The 22,711-nt window shown below is 38.7% G+C and overlaps 1 protein-coding gene across 1 annotated transcript in view; it reads right to left on the bottom strand.

Moving 5' to 3' along the window:
* Positions 1–22,711, bottom strand: part of LOC139726506 (uncharacterized) — a 67,712-nt gene that overhangs the window by 18,415 nt on the left and 26,586 nt on the right. Inside the window, exons 3-12 of the mRNA XM_071637463.1 lie at positions 13,799–13,911; positions 12,975–13,042; positions 12,121–12,247; positions 7,170–7,248; positions 5,233–5,265; positions 4,234–4,386; positions 2,917–3,111; positions 1,759–1,878; positions 1,152–1,259; positions 256–351 (exon numbers count right to left, since the gene is read on the bottom strand). Coding sequence (XP_071493564.1) covers positions 256–351; positions 1,152–1,259; positions 1,759–1,878; positions 2,917–3,111; positions 4,234–4,386; positions 5,233–5,265; positions 7,170–7,248; positions 12,121–12,247; positions 12,975–13,042; positions 13,799–13,911 — 1,092 coding nt within the window. The remainder of the gene's footprint in view (positions 1–255; positions 352–1,151; positions 1,260–1,758; positions 1,879–2,916; positions 3,112–4,233; positions 4,387–5,232; positions 5,266–7,169; positions 7,249–12,120; positions 12,248–12,974; positions 13,043–13,798; positions 13,912–22,711) is intronic.

The following is a 22,711-nucleotide window of genomic DNA, read 5'->3' as shown; positions in this document are numbered from 1 at the left end:
AAGAATCATTGTATCAAAGTGTCAAAGGTTAAAGTACAAAACAATATCATATTCTGATGTTTGTGTGTTTGTGTGTGCTTGCAACTTATACTATATAGCTGCAATTTTTCTTCCGTTAAGTACGGTTCGGTTCAATTCAGTGACATCTCTTTCAAGCAAATCAATATACGTAAGTATTTGTTTCGTTGTGGATAGGATTTTTGTGAATACTACATTCGAATAAAGAATTACAAAAAAAAAACCCCACAAACTTACAACAGTTTTGTCGCTCATCTGCGTAATCCCCACAGTCATTAACGCCATCACAAATGAAGGATGCTGTTACATTTTTTCCATTCGGACAGGTGAAATCTGATGGAGAAAGAAAAATAAGATAGTGTACGTACAATTACTGCACGGTGCACAGTGCCATTGGTATGGCCGTGCTTTCTGCAATCTTCACGATCATTTTTATCGCATCTTTCATAATAATATTTGTATCTGTGACAATATTTCCAACGTTCCGTGGCATTGCCCACATCACTCTAAGTAGTTTCAGAGAAGAATATGAATTATATATTTGTATCTTTTTTTTGTTTTTTCTTTTAATCATTTTTGCAATCTCTCTCGTCAAATTTGCAATAAGTTTAAAATACAGTGTAGTTTCTACTTTTTATCATCGTCCTCGTTGTCATCATAACAATTGTTTTATTAATTTGAAATTCATGACAGTTCTTTTGTGAAGGTTCTGATTTCATTCTGTGGCATTAACAATCAATATTTTGATCACCCATTGAATCATCAGTTGAAATCAAATTTGCGATTACGACAATGAAGCTAATAATTTGAAAGTAATAATGATCATCATTACTGTTATCATAATCATTATCATTCTGAATATCAGATTTCATGTTATATTACTATTAACATCATCGTCAGTACTGATGTCATAAAAATATCAGTATCATTTGAAATGTTTAAACTGGTGTTTGGTTTCGTAAGGCCCGCCGCAAACTACTGTCGCACGACTAAGCGACTTTGGATCTGAAATAAACAAACGTGTTTATTCTGAGGCTATTGTGATTTATTTCGGATCCAAAGTCTGTTACTCGTATGACCGAAAGTTGTGTAGTGTGCGGCGTGTTTTAAGGCGTCTCATTTAATGATCTTACTGCAATACGCCTCGTCGTCGGAACAGCCCTGCGGCCCGTTGCAGACGTATTGCCTCTCCAAGCATTTCCCGTCCGAACACTTGAAGTAAGAAATCGCCGGATGGCATTCTGGGAAACAGGATAATGAATATTCATGAGACATGACATGTATTGTGCATATAATCGTTGTTTAGGGATTTTAAATGTTAACTTAATGATCGAAACACCATTACTGCAGAAAAAAAAGTCTGATTGCATTTGGCGTTGCGTGCCTGTTGCCAAGAAGACATAAACTGTAGCCAAGACTCATTATATGAGACAAAAAAAAAGTTTGAAAAAAGATTTTGAGATAGAAATAGCAATAATTGCTAACTGTTTCATGTACCGATTTTGCAAGGACGCTTCTATACCATTTAGTTAGTCTTTTTGATGTGTTAAAGTTCGTATCAGAGCAATTACCCCCCCCCCCCCCGACAACTACCCCCGGCTAAATACTGGTTAGTGATAAGTATAGAGAAAATATTATAGAGTTAGGGCAAGGGGAAGGACCTTGGGTAATTGCCCTGGGGAAAGTTGCCCTAGACCCGTTAAAGTTAACTCGCAGGTAAGAATCTAGAGCCCCACTCACCACACCCTATCTCGTCCGTTCCGCTGGGGCAGGTGAGATCGCCATCGCACACCTCCTCGTCTCCGAAACATTTCCAGGCGTACTTGCACGGCCTGGCTCCTTCCTTGCAGCCAAAGTCAACTGCTCTGGCAGAATGCAACAATATACGTCGATTAAGCAAAGTCGGAGGAATACGCGAACTCAATATTGAGTATTATTCGACAACAGATGAGGACATGTTGCGTTGTGGAAGATTATGTGTATGGAATATCATTTGACATCAGATGTAGATTGTGAAGTAGTGAAATGAGTGTATCAGACATATTGAGCATTCTATTGCTTACACATGGCATATTACGCAAGAAGAGAGCTTGTTTTTAAATTACGTTGAACAAAGGCAATTATCAAAGTTGTCCGTTTTTAAGCCCACAGCACAGTATCGTTAACCGAAAAAAGTCCTTTCTTTTGTAACATACAATACATGATAGCTTATTTGCCTCTTCCATGAATAAGAATGAAACTGACTGTGTGGATAGACGCAAAGTGGACAGACTTATAAAAGAGCGCTTATACAGTTATGTGTATTAAAAGAGCTAACACGTATATGACTGCGTGTTGGACAGGTCGGATAAAGCCATTTTGGTCGGCAAAAGCAATTGGTTGGAAAATCGATAGTCAAAGGCATGGTAATGAAGACGCCCTGCCATTTTACTATTACTAAGGAAGCAACCAGTTTGCTTAGTTTTGCTTATTTGCAAATTTGCGATTTGCCTAGGTTTGCTGGTGTTGCAATTAGATGGTTTATGTTTGTTTGTTAGTTAGTTAATGGGGGGACTGCGCAAGCTACGGGCACTGGTCTCTAGCAGTCCCTTCCATTTCCAAAAGCGTTATCTCGGTATTTAACTTACAAGTCGCAACAGTTATTGTATTTCAGTTCACAGTATTTCCCTTTATTATGTTGCTGTACTGTTTTTGCATCATTATGTGTACTCAATTGTTCTATTACAATTATATTTTGGTTGGAAATGAAATAAACAAAATGACATGAAATGAACCAAATCCTTTGTAAAATGCGTAAAAAGTCAACGGTGAATAATTATAATCAGTCAATCACGTAAAAAGTCTGGCCAGAAACATCGAATTTGAATGCCTCTTCAAAATAACGCAGTCTTTCCTTACCCAGCTCATCTTTGATCACGCTAATTTGGGCAGCGAACACCCCCTTGACCGTACTGCCGAAACTCCAACCCCGCACCCATAGACCGTTACCAGCACTGACCATGTCGGGCGGAATATCGTAGCCAGTGAAGCGGGCCATGAATGTGCCGATTACTTCGACCTCTGTAGCACTTCCCAGGTAAAGATATTCGTGCTCTAGTAAGAGAAAGGAGAAATGTCAAGAATAGTTTGAGATCAGTTTTCCCGTTCAATCATCTTAGATAAGCCACACAGCTGATGTGACAGGAGTATGCAATAGATAGTCCCTACTGAAGTGGTTCTCTCATGTCTCTAAGGAGTACGCCGATATTATCAGTGGCGGATCCAGAGGGGGGCGCACCGGGCGCGCGCCCCCTTTTTATTTATTTGTGTGTGTGTGTGTGTGTGTGTGTGTGTGTGTGTGTGTGTGTGTGTTGATACAAAAGAAATTTAAAAAAGAAAAGGGGGGGTGGTGAGAGCCCTCCTTCAATTTCGTGAAGGCGCCACCCCTTTACGGAATTCCTGGATCCGCCCCTGCTCATAGCATGGGATCGGTTTATATTAGCCAAATGCTTATGGTCAAATGCAGGATAAACACGGCCGCGTGAAGGTGAATTATTTGCCAGGTTCTGCAATGGACAAAACAGTCTTGGATATTTTCCCATGGGGGAACATTGAACATTTTTATCAATTATGCATCGAATAATGTTTGTGTCGTATAATGTGGAAGAGCTTCTTCTGCGTTTCCTTCAAAGATCGGATGATCAATCAATGATTGTTACAGTTTCCAGCGTTACTGACACTTGGACAATACATTGCCGATTGTTACTATGTCTTGCTTTGCAGAAATTCGTGGAAACACAGAAATTACTGTTCTTTATTATTTTTTTTATTATTTTTAGTATCATTATTATCATTATTATTATTATCAACATCAGTAGTAGTAGTAGTAGTAGCAGTATGATTTATGATGATGATTATTATTATCATCATTATCATTATCATTATTTCATTATCATTATTATTATCACTATCATTATCATTACTTAGTAGTAGTAGTAGTAGTAGTGGTGGTAGTAGTAGTAGTAGTAGTAGTAGTGGTAGTAGTAGTAATAGTAATAGAAGTAGTAGCAGTAGTGATAGCGTTCCCATTGTGTGGGAAGGAACGTACAAAAAATTCCATCCAAACTGTTCAAAGTGCCCCTGAGTAGCGAGTTGGTTCGCATTCAACATCTATCAAAGTCGTGACCATTATTGAATGAATGGATATAAGAGCAATGAATAAATGGCTATCCATGCCTTCGATATAACGGAATTCCGAGAAGGTGATCTTGATTCGATGGCCTTCGGGTGCGACGTAGATCTTCGCGATCTCCTGACCGATCTCGACGGCTTCTGGAAAGCACGGTGACGTCACATTTACCACATCGCTGCCTTTCAAATAAAAATATTCTATAGAAAGAAATTAACGACAAAAAAAGAGAATGAAATGTGAAAAAAAAATACAATTTGCTTTCAAAGAGTTCGGACATGATTCAATAGTGTACTGCAACAAATAAGACAGGAGCGAGCGCGCGCGCACACACACACACACACACACACATATACACAAAAGATATTAGGATGCCGGATAGCAACTCTTGCGGGACTGGCAACTTCCAACAACCAATCAGAAAGCTCGATTCTTGTCAATTACTATGACAATTGCCATTCCAGAAAGAGTGCTATCATCAGATCATTATCAACTTTTCATGAAATGGAGCCATATAGGTAAACAGTAACTAAAATATGCACAATGTATTGTTTAAAATGCCACCTTCGTTATGCATATTTTTAGTTTCCTTCATATGACGATTTTGAAAAGTGGAAAATAAAATCTACTTCTTTGAAAATAGTGTGCTTAGAAAAGAAAAAAAAGAACAATTCGACACGTACGAAAAGGTCGTGAACGGAGCAGTAAATATCATTTGCTCCGACATCATGCAATGGCAAGTTCGACAATATTGCAGATGGAGATTGTCTTCAAGTAATCAAGAAAATTAGAACAGATGTAGTATCGCTTAGAGACAGCGTGTCTCCCATGAAACCACTAGTGATGAATACACGTTCTATCAACTTTTTTTTGTAATGCTGTTCTTTAATTTCTTGAGAGCACTGAAATTGACATGAGCTTATGCAGTGAGTCCTTTGATGCAATGCCTGCAATATTGTCAAAGTATCTTTAGATGCTATGATAAAGTTGTCCAAGAGAGTTCACTAATCGTGATATCACACTGAAAATTAATCGTGTGTTCTTACCGTCTTCTGTGGGTATGTCACACTTGACTTGATCTGTGGACGAAAGATTTAATTGGAGAGTCATGTTGTCATTAAAGGGACCTCTACGCTAAGGAAGGTCTATCTTTATCTGATTTTGCTTTAAAAACATATGCCAATGAAATATCTTTAACACAGTCATTTATTCTGCGAAGAGAAAAACAATTAGATATTGATGGCGTTTGCGTAACTTATGTAAGGTATACAAATTCAGAGCGTCTGTTTGTTCGTGCTTTTTCATGACACTCCCGCGTCCAGTGCTTATTGCTTCCAAATAATCGGGTCCAATTAATCGATAGGTCTGCAGTTACGAGAACTTTGAATTTGCTTCAGGACGAAAGCGCAGAACTGCAGCAGGATGCAGAGCTTAGCGACGGTGCTCCAACAGCCTACCGCCTCATCTCTTGTGTCTTGGCGCTTTCGTACCGATAACAGAAGCAAAACGAGGTAATAAAGAGACTGTTTATGCCCTAGCTCCATACCCTCTTTGTCTTGACACAGTCTTTCGTCTGCGCATAAAATTTGGCCAACGGATGCCATTCGAGCACAGGAAGGCTTGTCATAATCATCGAGAATAACGGAATCATTTATGCTCTAACTCAATGCTACTCTCACTCCTTTTTTGTCTTCTGATTCAGAGCACGTTTAGGGAGTCTAACCTTGGTCTATACTATACATCAACGTAATGAATACAGGAAACGTATTTTCTTATTTCTATCACAATAGCTGAGCAGGTATGTGACGGAAAGTGGCATATCATGTACAGATTGAATTGCCTTTCACGCGAGACAAAAATTTTAGACCATAATCATGAACAAATTGTCAACAATATCAACGAAAATTATGATCACAGGATACAATCGTTGGTTTACGAGATTTCCTCTCAAGGGATCACGTCACGAAGAGATAGTTCCTGTTTTCTTGATACTTGAATCTGAAAGTCCTTTTGGTTGCATCAGGGAGGTGACCCCTGGTTGCATGCAATTTAAACAGCCGTCGTGATTAACGTTAACAATTATTCTAACATTTCGTAAAGAACCAATTAAAAAATATGTTAATCGTGAGCATTTTGTTGATAATTCCTCTCTCGAAAGATGAGGAAAAAGATGAGGAAAGTGAAGTTTAGGGAGCATTCTCTTCTCAATTTGAAAATGATACCTACCTTTGTTACTCTGCGCGACTTCATGTGAATTCTGAAGGATGACTAAATTGGAGAATAGAAGAAAAATCACCAGTTGTTGACGTCTTGAATATAATTCTTTTAACGTTGATGAACAAATCATTGTCACAACTATAAGAATAATCAACGTTTAGAAATTAGGAAATTACGTGTACACACCTGTCTACAAGATAGTGATATCTGAAATCTGATTGCTTTGATGATGACGGGTGTTAAGACTACAATAGCAAATAGGAAATCTTTAGACCCACGCTTCTCAACGTTTTATAACCCGAGGCCCACTTTGGCTTCTGCAATATTTTTCGAAGCCTATAGTCAGATCGAATACGTATCTTTATTTTCACCGATATTGCGGCCTAGTTGAGAGAGCTTTGCGTGCCACTAGTGGACCGCGGACCGGCTGATGAGAAGCATGGCTTTAGACGATAGCAAACTTGGCAAGGAAAATCAACGTTTCTACATCATTGTACATTGTGAAATGAGTGGGGAAAAGACCCACATTGTACCAGCATAATTATTTCTACATGTCACCATTAACGGGAATAACGTCTGAATGAGTATGTTGCCTTTAATGTTTTGTTTGTTTGTTTGTTTGTTTGTTTGTTTGTTTGTTTGTTTGTTTGGACAGTGTGTATTCACCGATATTTTGGCGGTTTTCTGTGGCAATAGGCTCATCAAGGCACACAAGGGGTCTAACTGAACGTTTACGCTTCCGTATACCTTTTACGCAGATACAAACCTTCGTGAATTATGAGGGACGTTAGATCAAGTTCGATGTCGTCGTCGATATTGGTGTTGTGTGAATTCCTTTGAATTGTCTGCAAAAACAGAATCGAAGATGGCAGGAAGTAATGTAATCGGTAAATATGTAAATATATCACCTACATCATTGAGAGAATACAAAGGGACATAGGAGGCATTAGGGAGCAGGATGTTGGAGACGTAATTTGAGAAAATAGACCAGAGAGTTTAGACTGTTAGAGGGGAAAGAGAAGAGGAAACGAAGAAGGAGAAATTGAAATCTTAGCATACTGCCTCCGAGATGTGGTAACGTCTCTTCAGATTAAACTTTTTGCACATCCGATTCTAGAAAGAAATGACCTTTAATGACAGAATGTCTTGAGTTTAGCGGTCAGCAACTTTAAGATTAGCTGTTAAACATGTTAAAGGAAACGCGGAATGAACGGAATTCAAGGAACTATTTTGTAGTTTGATATGGAAACATGTAACAGAAATCGACCCGGCAATTCCGTGACCCGGAAGGAAAAAAGCGAATGAAGGTTAAATGGAAGCAAAGACTCGATTTCCGCGAAACGGTGCAAAAGGACATCAAAGAGCATTATCACGGGCCGCGGGCAGTCATCCTTTATACCACCACCCTGCATCACCAGCCAACTCATCCATGGATAGACACCACAGACGACGATGAGCAAATTCAATGTCAACTTGTGTACTTCGACATTGTTCGGAACGCTCTTCAGCTCACGTGAAAATCCCTGTGCATATTCATAACAATATTAGAAGGGGCAAAAAGAAAAAGGAAGGAGATGGGGAGTAGATTGAGTATTGAGTGTGAATGAGCCGATGAGGTGATGGCTGGGCTTTGGGTGTATAATCATGTGGAAACGGGCCGGGTTCGACCATCATTGCACTATCGTTCCACGCAGTAGATTCTCTGTTCGCCACAGGTGAAATTTCGAACATTTAAAATACAGTGCACTCCCGTTTTAAACAAATAAGTTATATGAACGAAAAATTTTCACAACGATGTAAAAATTTAGGTCCCAAAATTATCGTCTACATATCTTTATGTATTGTACTGTTCGGTTATAACGATATTTCGATATAACGAAAGAAAATCGTCTGTTCCGAGGCATTCGTTATACAGGGAGTGCATTGCTAGACACGCAGTATGCTTGTCACGTCAAGGAGTCCTTTCCGCCTCCTTGGTCACACACATCATTACACCATGTGCTGTTGTAATCATGTAGGCAATCATATCGAGGACTCAAGTGGCTTTCCCAGAAGAATAAGAAGCTCGTAATAACATAATTCTTTACCTGTCAAGGTCCTCACAAGACATTTCGGCCAACAGGGAGGGGATTAACTCAATCCCTTTTCGGCAATGACCGTGATAAAGACGTCCCATTGCGGGAATGACGAGTGTGGTTCATTTGCCACATACCGAGTAAGTGGCTTTTTTTTTCACTTTTCACGGCGGCCAAACAAGGACGTGCGCGCTTCTATACACCTGCCGACACGCCAATATTATACATAACTTGGGAATGATTGGAACAAGCTGGTGGAATCCAGCATTGTTTAGTCGTTGTTGCTGCTGCTGCTGCTGCTGTTGTTGTTGTTGTTGTTGTTGTTGTTGTTGTTGTTGCTGTTGATGTTGTTGTTGTTGTTTCTTTCTTTCTTTTGAGAAATTCTTTCGCCACCTGAAGTGCTTTAATACTTCTACAAGGTCATTATTGCGGCGTTGCAGGAGGCTGGGTGACGAGAAATGCCATTACCTGTAAAATATCCCAAGTATTTGAAATCCCCAGATATGTAGCTGCTCTGAATACATCTTCTCCTTCGTCCCTCCATCTCCCATCCCCTCCTCTTCCACCCCCCCCCCAAAAAAAAAAATATATATATATAACACCGAGGTGCCGATGTACGAAATCATTTTATAGGGATGGTATAGTATTGGTGGAGATGAGGATTGAGCTTTTAACTTTTTCGATGAAAATCGGTTATGGATTGGCTTAGGCATCCAAAAATGAAGAAAAACAAAGCGATCCTAATAAAAGATGGGTCCCACCTTTTCGGATTGCTCTGTTCTGGATATCTCAGCCATTTCAAAACCAATTTTCCTCAAATAAACGTTGAATCCTACTTGGAATTACATGCTCTTTCATATTCCATGAGAGGTTGCTCATTATCTAAATTATTAAAAAAAATGTTAGAAACCTGATGTTAGGTCTCAACCAAAAGTGTACGATCCATTTCTCTCTCCGCTATTTCACACTGAAAAAAAAAAAACCCTCTACTGGTGGAACTTTATCTTGTCTTGGCTTGACTTTCTTATGTCTCGGTAAATTGGCAACACTGAGGTGTGGGCTTAATTGGCACCAGGCTGCGATGACCAGTTTTCTTCTCTCCCTCCCTCTTATTTCTCTTTCTTCCGCTACAACTTGTTCCTTTTTTTCTTCTTCTTCTTTTTCCTCTCTTCTTCGTCTTCTTCTTCTTCTTTGTTCTTCTTCTTTGTTCTTCTTCTTTGTTCTTCTTCTTGTACTTGTCCAACCTTTATCTTTATTTAGGAGTCTTGGACGTCGGTTTAGACATTTTTAAATGGGTAATGACTCAGGACATTATGGCCATTCTGACACGGGCCAGCATCATGGCAAGCCCCAATAAATGCTCTCGAGTCGCAATCATGGGTTAGATATTAACCATGTGTTTTGCCCAGGGGGAAAGTCGAGGGGGTGGTTGCGCGCTTCATTGGAGAACCAAAACGCAATTTGAAGGAATTATTACATTATGTCGTGACTGGTAAGTGGAGAAGCGTCAAAGAAAACGAAACGGAGACGTTTCCTCGAAACCAGCAAACGAAAGACAGATGAAAAACGGACAGATCAGGGAACCTTTGGTGCTGGTTGTTTTTCATTTAAACAGTTCCAATCACATGATTTCCTGCAGTAGCCGATGAAACGATGTTATCACGTAACAACTTTCCTATGGATGCATACATAACAAAGCTAATATAAAATGTTTCTTTTTGCAACATATCTAGCAGCCGTATTGCCCCAGCTCCCGTAAAAGGTCAATAATAATTGAGTGATTTTTTTTTATTTCATTCACACAATAATTTTTGTATCTTATATACATATATCTTATTTGTTTTTTTGTACCCAGAGGGGGAAAAACAATTGAATTGAATTGAATCGAACTGAACTGAATTGAATTGAATTGAACTGAATTGAATTGAATTGAATCGAATTGAATTGAAAATTGGTATGTGTAAACAGATACATAAACAGATTCCGTCAATTTCTTCTTTTGTCTTTTACATTGCTTTATTTGTTTTCTTGAGATTTTGATGAAACTTTCATTTTTTTTTCAGTTTATTGATTCAATTCTACTTGAACCTGAAGAGAATGGATTTCTCTTTAAGGCGTCCTGGCAAAGTAATCAGTGATGTCTTTTCCCCGACATGAAAATCGAGTATGTCATTTGAGTATGAGCGAGTATTATGATCCCGACCACTCACCCCCAGAGTTAATGGGTCCTGACAGAATACTGGCGTTTTGGCAATGGTAACAGTGACACAATATAATGTGAGACAGTGCATGCATCCTCTATAGACAATACGAGTTAAAACGAGTCTCTTTGTCGGGATATTACTAATGTAATATGGTGTAGTATTTTTTCACCAAATTGGTCTCAAACTCATGTGTAGATGGTAACAATTCTTTACTTAGATGACTGGTTATTCAGAAGGCTCGTTAATCCTTAAAGTTAGTTATTCAGAAGGTTCCTAATCCGAAAACGAAATGAGTACTCTTAGTACGCACTTTTCTTTTAATTTTTCGAATTAACAAACCTTGTTTCATGGATGAACAACCTTCGGAGTGAAGAACCTTTTTGATTTTCGAATTAACGAAACTTCGCAATAACGAACCTGTTTCCATATTCGGATTAATGAACTTTCGGAATAATAAACATCACCCGTGTAGAATAGGTATAAGGTGGTGGTGTCACTGGTGGTGTCATCTGGGTTCCGTTTCATAAAACATTTCTATGGCAAATTTGCTCTTAGCCAATCAGATGCAAGGATTTCAGAAGCTTAGTACAACTATGCGAACTTGTCACTGATAACAAGTTTTATGAAACGGGGCCCTGGTCACTACTCTTCCAATGGGTTGTGCATGAGTATTAAAAAGTTACAACGAATTACATTTTTTATTCATTTGAAACCAGCACGCCTTGCGGTATGCTTCACTGCCGCTTCGGACACCTTAGCGATGAAACAGAAAATGACTTTATACATTTTATATTGAGTCTGATGCTGGCGACAAAGCATTCCATTCACTGAGGAAATCAATAATCATATACCAGATTCCTGTTCTACTCACTCCCGCATCCCCCTCCTATTCTGCCATATATCCTTTAATTTTCATAATTTCTTTTCTTGGTATCTCTCTCTATCTCTCTCTATATATCTATTTCTATTCACCTATCTCTCTTCATTCACGTTTCGCCTGTTTATTATAACAATAATTCATTGAACATCTTTCTTTCAATATTATTCCTCTATCAGACTTTACAAACAGGTCATACAACTTACTGCTAAGTAATCCCTTTCACCAATATCTTTCTGTAATGATTTACCATCTCTTATTATAAGTTACAATTTGTTATTTCGAGGATTTGTTAATCCGAAATGAAATACGATTCATAATTCCGAAGGTTCGTAGAGGTACGCACTATCTTTTCATTTTCGGATTATCGAAATCTTCGAAATAACGAACCTATTTTCATTTTCAGATTTACGAACCTTTGGAATAACGTCACAAATGTCCGAATTAACGAACCCCATTTCATTTTCGGATTAACGAATCTTCGGAATAACGAACATCACTCGGCTCAACGCTCATCCACTCGGAAAGAACTCAGTAAGCACGGATCGGAGCTATATGTACCTTGTTCACGAGAAGATGGATGTGCTGGCTGGTCTTGTGCCGATTGTGTCGCGTCAGCGGCCGAATTATGAGGTCTGGCGGGAAATTTGTCAGAATGATCTCAAAGAAGACGATCACACTGCCTGAGCTGAAAGACAGAAAGAAAAAAAGAAGAACGAGGGGGAGGAGGAAGAGGAGAAGGAGAAGAAGAATTGAGAAGAAGAAGAAGAAGACGAAGGAAAGGAAAAGGAAGATTAGCAAGAAGAAAATAAAGAAGAAGGGAGAAAACAAGAGGAAAAAGAACACGAAGAAACAAAGAAGAAAAAGAAGAAGAGAGAAAGAAGAAAACAGGCAGCAGAACAAAAACACAGTGTGAGGAAAAATCAACAATAAGAACAATCATAGCAACAATTTTATAATCAGTTTAACTATTTAAAACCCCGGTATTACGTTTTACTTTTAATCGTGCATGCGGCGGAACTTTTTGCACAAAAGGGTTTCAGCTGACAACACTACCATCGTTTCCTTTTTCTATACATACTGATCCTACAAGAATGGATGCTTTTGATCGGAATGACGATAATATCGGTGATGAGGAGAAGGGGAGATTAAGAGTAATGATCATCATGGTGATGCGGCTGGTGACGGTATAGTAACCATGGTAACGTGGCTTTGGAAGAGAAAAGGAACTGGAAAAAATAGAGAAGTAAGAGAGGGTGAAGAAGAGCAGCAATATAGCGATATTTATTACTGAATAAACAAAGATACAAAGATGAATATCAAATAAATCAAACTTATTAAGAAATGATTGAAACAAGGAATGATATAAAGAATAAAAAATATATAAATGAATATTTGAATATTTCCAAACTTACCGAAATTGTGTGACTATAGTGCGATTGTAGATATTTGCGAGACTATTTCCTTGAAAGAAGGTGTCCATCTGAAATAGATCGGCGAGTTGGTAAAGAGAATTACCTAACGCATGGCGCCTCTAGCATTCTTTCTTCTTCTTCTTTTTTTTTTCGTTTTGCGAGAGTAACGTGCCGTGTTTGGTGGGACTCATCTGGTTAATTAGACCGGCATTCTAAATTTTGTGATCAACATTGTATTTCACCAAATTGACCTGCTCAAATTATGAACTGATGCGTAGTGCAATGCAAGTACCCAAACATTCGCATCAGTATATAAGGACAAGAATCATTTGCAGATGAGTTACATGTCTCATGAAACGCCTGAAAAAAAATGTATCGTCAAAGATTATTCTGATAACCGAAAGACCATTTCCCAATTCCTACCTTTGCCATCAGGTGGAATGAAGTGTTGTGAGAACATAAAAAGACACCAAGGCGTTGCTCTTTGAGTAGATATGCACTAGTGATTTCTTTGCAATTTAAATGGAAGTTCAGGGCCCCTCACCATGACGAAAAGGCGCCAGGTAAGAAGATGATCATATAGGTCCATAATTTGACAAAGGCTGCTGAAATAAGGTAAGTAATCGTAGTCTACATGCCACGCAGTTTTTTTGTCTAGCTCTGTTTTTTCATATTTGTTTGCTATCGTTTCTTGCACTGGACCTTCTTATATTTTCTCCTTGATTCCCCCCCCCCCCCCCACGTTGTTTCTCGAATACCATCTGAGATATCAGTTTTGACAAAAATATCCGTGCGATTTTGACAAAAATATCCGTGCGATTTACCTTTGATGTGAATAATGACTCTAACTCTTGGTAGGCGTCGGTATTCGAGTCGTTGAGATCCGGCTCGTATTCCCTGCCTCTGAGTCTGATAGAACTTACCACTGATACCCTATCTGCCAACAAAAGACAGTGAGAGATTGAGAGAAAGGGGGGGGGGGGGAGAGAAAAAGATTCGAGTGACTGATGAAGTATAAGTTAAAGGGATGATATAGCTTTTGGGGGATTCATATTTTCTAACTTTTTGCAAAATAATTAGAAACCAAATATGAAATATCAAAAAGTATACATATCATATGGGAACTCCAAGTTTATTTCATAAAAATCGGTTTTGAAATGGCTGAGATAAAACATATTAAAACGAAGTGTTGCAAATAAAAGGTGGGTCCCACCTTTTATTATAGGACCGCTTTGTTTTTGGATATCTCGGCCATTTCAAAACCAATTTTCATCAAATGAACTTTGAATTGCTCTTGGAATTGTATATGCTCTTTGATATTTCATAAGAGGTTTCTCATTATCTCACAAAAAAGAAGTTTGAAACATGAAGCCCCATCTCAACCAAAACATGTACCATCCCTTTAAAACTTTCAAACAATTAATGAATGCATATGTATATTGCATATACGCGTATGAATCATGATAATACAACACTGTTTCTTTAATAGATTATATATATTTTGTCTCTTTTTCTCTCTATCTGCCATGGTCGTGTCGTCTGACGTTTTCTGCGGGGGGGGGGGGGGGGGTGGAGGTATTTTTCTTCACTGTTTAGTGCCAATTTTCTTCATATGAGTATACAACAGGTAGTTGCCTTCTGGTCAGCCCACGCAATTTTCCCATCTTCCGCCTAAGTTCACAGATAATATTTTGCGTTTGACGTCAATCATGCATACAAGCGTCAAATCAGTGCACAAAACAAACCTTCTGATTTCAATTCGAGATAATATCAGAATACTTCCTCCTCTTTCCTCTTATCAGCTCTGGATCATTAAAAAACACGCACACTCTGACAATAACAAACGAGCAAACAGCCTGACAAACAAACAAACAAACAAACAAACAAACACAAATCACAAGAGTTCTTACACGGCTTTTTTTTTTCCGATTCCGCCCAAGGAGTACAAAATCCTCTTGTTTAGTGTTAAGTTTTCACAAATCTTGATTTTAAAATCAGCGGACAAGAATAGAGAGCTCTTTGACATTCAGCTATCACCGACTGGAGGACAGGAAACAAATATGTTGTAACTTGTGGACAATTCTCCATTGTGTACGCAAACTTGCAAGGTGGAATATTTCTCATTCTTTTCCTGCTTTCAACCTACAGTGTGACGAATAGGATGTAAACCTGGTGAATTACTATAAATTCGAGCAATGTTGGCTTCCTTTGTTGTGATGTACTTCAAAAGGGAATTCTGGGTCAGTCTGTGAAAAGTACAGTTCTATTAGAACAACAGTTAAAGTTCAATCAAAATCGGATGAAAATTACGGAAATTATAAAATTATGGCGTTTCACTAATTTCCACAAAACAGCTGTCGCACAATAAATATGAATATGCAAATAAGTAAGTTTATGATCATGTTTGATGATATTAAAAGAGAAAATATATATATTTCGTAATTTTTTGTACTTTCTGTTTGCATGCATGCTTACATCAACTATTTGAAAATTGTTTTGCTAAACCTCACAATTGTATAACTTCCCGAATTTGTACAAAATTTCATTGAAATTTTCACTGTTGTTCTTGTAAAATTTTACTCTTTTTTTCAGACTACCTTTTAACTGCATGGTCCGGAATTCTCACCCCCTTAACTCCTTGCTTAGATAACTCATATCATTTTACATACACATCATAATGAAGCTGTAAGTTCCTATTGTTTGTTCTTTTGTTTGCGCGTGTGCGTATGTGTGTAATGTATGTAAATAGTATTAAAGTGTGTGTCCTTTTATGTGTGCATGCGCGCGTGCGCTGCTGCCGTTTATCGTTCGCAACTTCAGGTTGGCCTATTACACTGAATATGAGTAGGTACATCATGTGGTATTTGTGCATTCGAAAGCGTGTAATAGATATATATGGCTTTTACGCCAATTATTTATTGGTGATGATAATTCTCAATCCTTTGGATACCCTATATAATACCACTATCGCTCTTGCGGGAAAGAGGAAAATTCCAAATACCAACTCTCTAGGGGCAGACTATGGGATCACGAAACACATTGCTTTCAGTGCGCTGCACTTTTCGTCCCAAAATGACAACATTTCAGATGTCTCGCTCTCCCGGTATATATTCCCCTCAGCCGGTTCACATGGCCGACATATTTTGATATTTTCTGCTCTTGCTTAAAGGTTTCAGCTCACTTGTTGACAAGCGCAAGGAGTAATGTTACGAGAAGTAGGTCTATTACATATTTGTAGTGTACTGGTGTTTGTCACACAGGACAAAAGCACCAGCAGAAACAAACACACACAAAAAAAGCCAGCAACCACTCAACAAAAGATCCGAATGATGAATCAGTTATTATTCTTCATCAATAAGAATTTACAAAGGAGACAATACTACAGACAGACTGGCGCATTTTTGCGTGATGAACTCTACAAGGGGCGCGTAGTATCAAATTAGTCACGGATAATCAAAATGTAATAGGGACTCAGCTGTGCTGACTACTCCGAGGAATTGATCCATATGTCAGTGTATGAATGTCAGGGCAAATAACGGCCCGTTCTTTTCATCGCCAATGCATAATGATTGTGTCTAGGATATTAGAATGGATAAATCTCTTGAATTCTAAATCGAACTTCACAGTTGGAATGCAGAGATAGCACTTTATTTTGTTCCAATGAGAATGACTATAATGTTTACTATCTTATCCCCCTTTTTTCTTGTTTTTCAAAAGGGACTCGTAATCGTTGGTTTCTTGATTTTAGAGGTTGAGTTTGTTTTCCTGAGTAGACACATAAAGTAAATCTTTACGACGAGACAAAGACGACGACAATAACAACAACAGCAGTAGTAGCAGCAGCAGCAACAACAACAACAACAAGAGCAACAACAACAACATCATCATCATCAACAACAACAAGTCAACTCTATCCATGCCATGGTAACCCTATTGCATGCAATATCAGTGACAACTTGAGGCGATCAAGGTCCAGGGAGGTTTAAAGCCCTAAACATTTCTCTTCGATTTCTTTTTCGGTGGGGGGGGGGGGGGGGGGGGAGGGGAGTTGTTATGAAAGAAGAGGAGGATTTCGAGCCCCGTGGGTGGAGTGTAAATATACAGTTGTAAGGAAGGTGCCAAAGTCCTTTCGTCTTTTCCAGAGCTCGAAAATAACCCCCTAAAAATAAAACAACAAAGCAAACAAACAGGTCCGAGAAAAGACGTCATATAGTTTCAGTTCAGTTCAGTTCAGGCATAACCAGACCTTTCACGGGGCGGTGCGTGCCCATGTGAGCTTCTGATAAGCCTCTTCGAAGATAGCTTAACCCGTTACATACTGAATTCATAAATCCCCATGGACTTTATACACAGAAAACCAGGTTCCAGAAGGGAATAGGTAGTAATTTTCTAATATTTCGCCCAATAATCTTCCACCTCCTCCTCCTCCCACCCATCATCTTTCGGCATCAGTCCTGATGCATCGGTGTGTGGGCGAGATCATTGATGCGGTCTTCCAGCCCGACCTCGCGCTCCTCGAACCGACGTCGTCGAGCGTATTCCTAACAAACAACTTAGTGTTGCCGATTTGAGGATGTGGAGTTGCTAAATAAAGCCAGATTTTTTTTTTGTAGTGCGTTTCGTAGCTGTTCTTGTATTCTATCCTCCAGCTATTATTGCATGCCTCGATCCATATACGAATACCCTACTAGTCACGGGGCACATGTATATCAAGCTTACCTCTAGTGAAGTGAACCGTTTTACACGGAGGATTATGACGCCAAAAAGGGACATGGTTTACGTAAAAGGCCAAAAGCATATTTGCAATTAGCCCTATGATAAAATGCGCGTGTCGCTTTCCCCTCTGCCTAATAACTAACGATTAAGTAACAATAAGACTGGTAATTTCTTTAGTGTTACCACTGCTCCACCAGAGGGCTTTACCATTATTTTATACACCCGGACTAAGGGAGATATCAAAGGTAAATCATCTTTTCCATAGAGTGAAGGCAACAGAAGGGACCTTAGAAAAGAAGTTAGAAACAATATTTAGCTGTAATGTATAACATATTAGAAAATAATCTAACTTTATTTATGCACACACTAGAAATTAGGAGAGAGAGAAAAAAACGAACATTTTTGTTTGCTATCGCGTGTGTGTGTGTGAGTCTGAGTGTCTGTATGTGTGTTTTCGTATGTGTGTTTTCGTATGTGTGTATGTGAGAGAGTGATTGGGAAGGAGTCGGAGGGAGAGAGAGAAGATACTAGAATGTATTTCTGTATGTACGCTTATCAGAGGGTTCATGTCCCGGGTAAGAGAAGGGGAGGGGGTGTTATCATCTTCCCCTTTTTCACTTCACGGGTTTTTCTCATTCAGAGACACAAGCCGCACTGCCGATGCATTGAATTCACAGGGTCACACCCTCAATGACTGCAACAGTGTTCATTTCTGTTTTTATTTACCAACCTGTATTATGAGGGTAGGTATTATTGTCACCAAATGGAAGGGAAATGGCCAGGGAAATGGTGCTTTAGATTTCCGTTTTATTTTCGCGTCGCATTTACGAAATCCCCGATTTCAAAATAATGCCATCTCGACGCGTGAAGGTCAGTCCAGTTGTCCAGGGGATCAAACATTTTGTGAGAGCTGACGTACGTTTCGTGTCTATGGTTGACTCAACTCGCAAAACATAAAGAATATTTTCTCCCAGTTGTTGACGGCTGATTAAGACAATATTTACCAATGGGATATAAAATTGGGGCAAATCGTGACTTTCTCTTCATTCCACGCAAATCCCCGGGGGAACACCCACGTGGTTCATTGCGATGAATGTCAACATAATACCATGGGAGCTTTAAACAGATAATACCGGCTGTTTATCGGTATGTGTGTGGACATGTATGTCTGTGTATCGGAGAGAAAGAAGGGGGTTTGATACACAGAGAGTAAAATATTTGCCATATAATGTCGCCATTGGTAGAGGTAGATGGGAAAAGCGTTGAATATGTGTGCGCCGCTTATCATCTGTGACTGTAACGAACGAAGGTGCGATTTATATCATCTATAAGTGAAAAACAAAATAGTAAAGAAAATGTCATTCTATTGCTAGATATCCGGATAAAATCTTATTTTCTTTGCTCAATTTATCACTCGTAAACTATATACATTTCTGCCCAGTTTCCTTTGGTTTGTATTCATCAAATGATAATTATAATTACACTGTATATAATAATATGATAATAAATAACAATGAAATTTACATCAAATGAGAATGCACCGTTATCTCTCTTTTTTTTTTTGTCGTTGCTGTGGAGCCGAATGTCACATCTCAATGATAATAATCTAGGAGTGTGACTAGGGAGTTAATTACTAGGAAGACAAGAGTGTAGCATAGAGCTGAGATGACATACGCATTTATATTCCTCGTCCCCCCCCCCCACATCTTCCTCCTTGGTTCTTAGACCTTAACTGAAAAGGGAGTCTGCATGATTTTACATGCATGCTAGCATCAGCTACAAAATTGGTAAAAACGCCGGAATCCACTTACGATTGCCATCGAAACGTCCATACCCTGACGATGTTTAAGAGAATAAAGTGCATGTGGCAAGACTGACCTCTGCTTTGGTCTGTGTTTCTTGTATTTTCCGAGTTGGCTGCTTTGAGCAGAAAATAAAAATAAAAACTGACTACAATTTATTCCCAGCCGGTCCCGTTTTCACTTATTTATGTATCTTATTTTTTAGGGGGAGGGGAGCGTGCAAGGTGATGGGACGGGAATTCAGCGGCCCATGCACTCCTCTTTCAACATCACCCTTCTCATATGTACAGCCTGTGTACTATTCGCCCATAACGCTATCCTCTTGTCCCAGTGCAACACATTCTGATATAACGCTGAGATCCATTACAAAACCATAGGCCTTCCGCAAACCAATATCATTCATAAAACTCATCTAATATAATATTACTTGGGTTATTTCAATGTTTTTGAGTTGATAGAAACAATAATGTGATGTCATAGCCTTCACTGCGAACTTTGGATTTAGATTATACACACTGACTAAATACTTCCCTATAGATATCCACTGAAATATAGAATGAAAACAATGATACTTAACAGAAAGGAATGTATTAAAACCAGGACATATCGCGACGGGCTGTTATGTCTATGTAGACTTTGATGGAATCGCGTCGTGTGGCAGACTGAACTGTTCCGTGTCTCATGGTTGGATATACGCACGCATCATCTGGATCTGTAAGTCGCATCGAATCGAATCGCACGAAGACCATCTTTTCGACGCGCTGAAATCGATCACAGTCGCGGGTACGTGTCCAACGCAATAAATGATACTCTTAATTCGTCAAGGAACGACACGGACCCGCGAGGAAGACGTGAGATGGATACAAGAGCGATGTCACGGCACTCTTGACTTTTCGTCGCAAGAGGCCGAGAGCCATTTTCCAGGTCATCATCTACGCTCCTATTTTCCATCAATCATGCATCACTCGCATTTCGACGTCTTCCCGCTTTTTTTTTTTTTGCGCTGCCATGCACGAGCGAGGAGTAGTCTGCCAGGCTTTAGAAACGATCCTTAACCCATCCCGAACCAATGCTTTAACCACTTGCGTGCTTTGAGCGTCGGTCGGGACAGAAAACCATAAGCTTTGTATAATACAATGTCCACAGTCCCTGTCACAGAGAGGTACTGTTTACCATTAGGAGCAGTGATTGAAAAATAAATGTTCAAGTTACGGTATCACGTTTGATGCATATTTATAATTCAGTTGCATCATAAAACACCCTACCAAATTAAAACAAATATATATATAGCAATAAAGCCACAAATGTAAGAAGATATCACTAATTTTCTAAATAAACTATAGCAGTTGACGGTTTATTGTAGAAACTGGAATGTTGAAGGTTTATTCTTAACTATTTTTCACGTTTTGTATATTTAACAATACTAGACATTGATTATCAACAGCTTTACATTGGTTGTCTTTATTTCTCACTCACACTTTAGAACTATTATGTAAACCTGTTTTTTCATCTGCAAATGGTAAATAGTGGCTTTAAAGTCTCATGGATTCCCTCTGCAGTTAAGTAGCCTACATTACTAGTAACCGTCTGTCGGGGATGACGGATCGCCCATGCACGCAAGATGATTCTTCGGTATCCTAGGTATCTCCTCTGGTCAAGGAGTACGAACAGAGAAAAACAAGAAAGAACGTAAAAACACATCAAGTGACGAAGACTGGTGACAATGAAAATTATTTGCCATCATCGTTGCAAAAGACAAACGACATGAGCAAAGCAAAGTAGATCAAGGACTTACAGAGGATGGTGAAATGCGAAGTTGATGATAATACTCATGATAGTAAAAGAGAGAAGGAGAGGATGGTGATATGCTCACCACGCTTCAAACATTGCTGCGCTATTATGGTGCGCTATACAATCCGAGCCTGAGTGAAACCATTCTTTGTATTAGATGGAAATTCTTTAAAAAAAAAACAACCTCACCTCTGCACGACGTTTTTTTTTTTCCTTCAGTTCTTTGATCAATCTTTCATAAATGCATTTTGATAAGGTATGTAGGGCGGTCAATTCGTCAAACAACTCAGCTTTTTCTGACAGCCCCTGTGATACGTTTTAGCTGCTTTTTTTTCGCAATAGGAAATGCAGTAGTTTTAGGCAATGCCATGATCAAATAAACGATTTGTTTGTCTTAACAACTGTAACAAAAGAATAAGAACCAATCACATTATACTGTATATCTATGTACAATATCATTCTCATCTATGTCTTTGAGCTTATCATTGTGCATTTCGTTTATTCGTTATGCATTTATGCATTAATATTTTGATTTCCAGGACAAGCATTGTTGTATTTGTTTCACTTTATACCATGAACTGAACTAAGTTATTGCCACAAGAGCTTTTTTACTAAATAGAATGAACTGACTTATGCGGTGCGATAGATGCTTGATATCTCCTGCGAAGAGTAACTGTATATTAAAGGACAAGTTCACCTTCATAAACATAAGGATTGAGAGAATGTAGCAATATTAGTAGAACACATCATTGAAAGTTTGAGGAAAATCAGACAATCCGTTCAAAAGTTATGAATTTTTGAAGTTTTTGTGCAGTACCCGCTGGATGAGAAGACTACTGCAGTGTATTAGTAACTTAGATGTCACATGCGTACAACAATATAAGGAAAATATAAAGAGAATTTCACAAAATTCCATCTTTTGAAAAAAGTACACATTCCCCTGACTCGTTACCGACAAATGTTATGGGTAATATTATTCCCCCTGCCTTTAGAAAGAGGCAAGTCAAGTGCTCTTTTATTATGCGAAAAAAGTGAAAATATGTTTAATTTTCTTCTACATTTTCTTTATACTGTTGTACGCATATGACTCACAAGCTGCAGTAGTCTCCTCATCCAGCGGTTCCAACACAAAAATTTAAAAAATTCATAACTTTTGCATCGATTGTCCAATTTTCCTCAAACTTGCACTGATGTGTTCTACTAATATTGTTGCATTTTCTCAATCCTTATATTTATGAAGGTGAACTTGTCCTTTAACCCATTTTCAAAGCAGATTTTCTTGCAGTTCATCTTATGTTTATCCTGCGGCCGGATACCTCACGGTTTCAATCTGCCGGCATGGTCTACAGTCAAAGAGTCAAAGAATTTAATTCTATATTCGCATTTTTCCATTCTTCAACAGGATGCCGATCACTTATCACCTATTTT

This window comes from Diadema antillarum, unplaced genomic scaffold (genome assembly GCF_040938485.1).
Source record: "Diadema antillarum isolate AM-2024a unplaced genomic scaffold, OU_Dant_1.0 seq00000086_RagTag, whole genome shotgun sequence".
Classification (NCBI taxonomy): domain Eukaryota; kingdom Metazoa; phylum Echinodermata; class Echinoidea; order Diadematoida; family Diadematidae; genus Diadema; species Diadema antillarum.
This window is presented reverse-complemented; position numbering and strand designations above follow the sequence as displayed.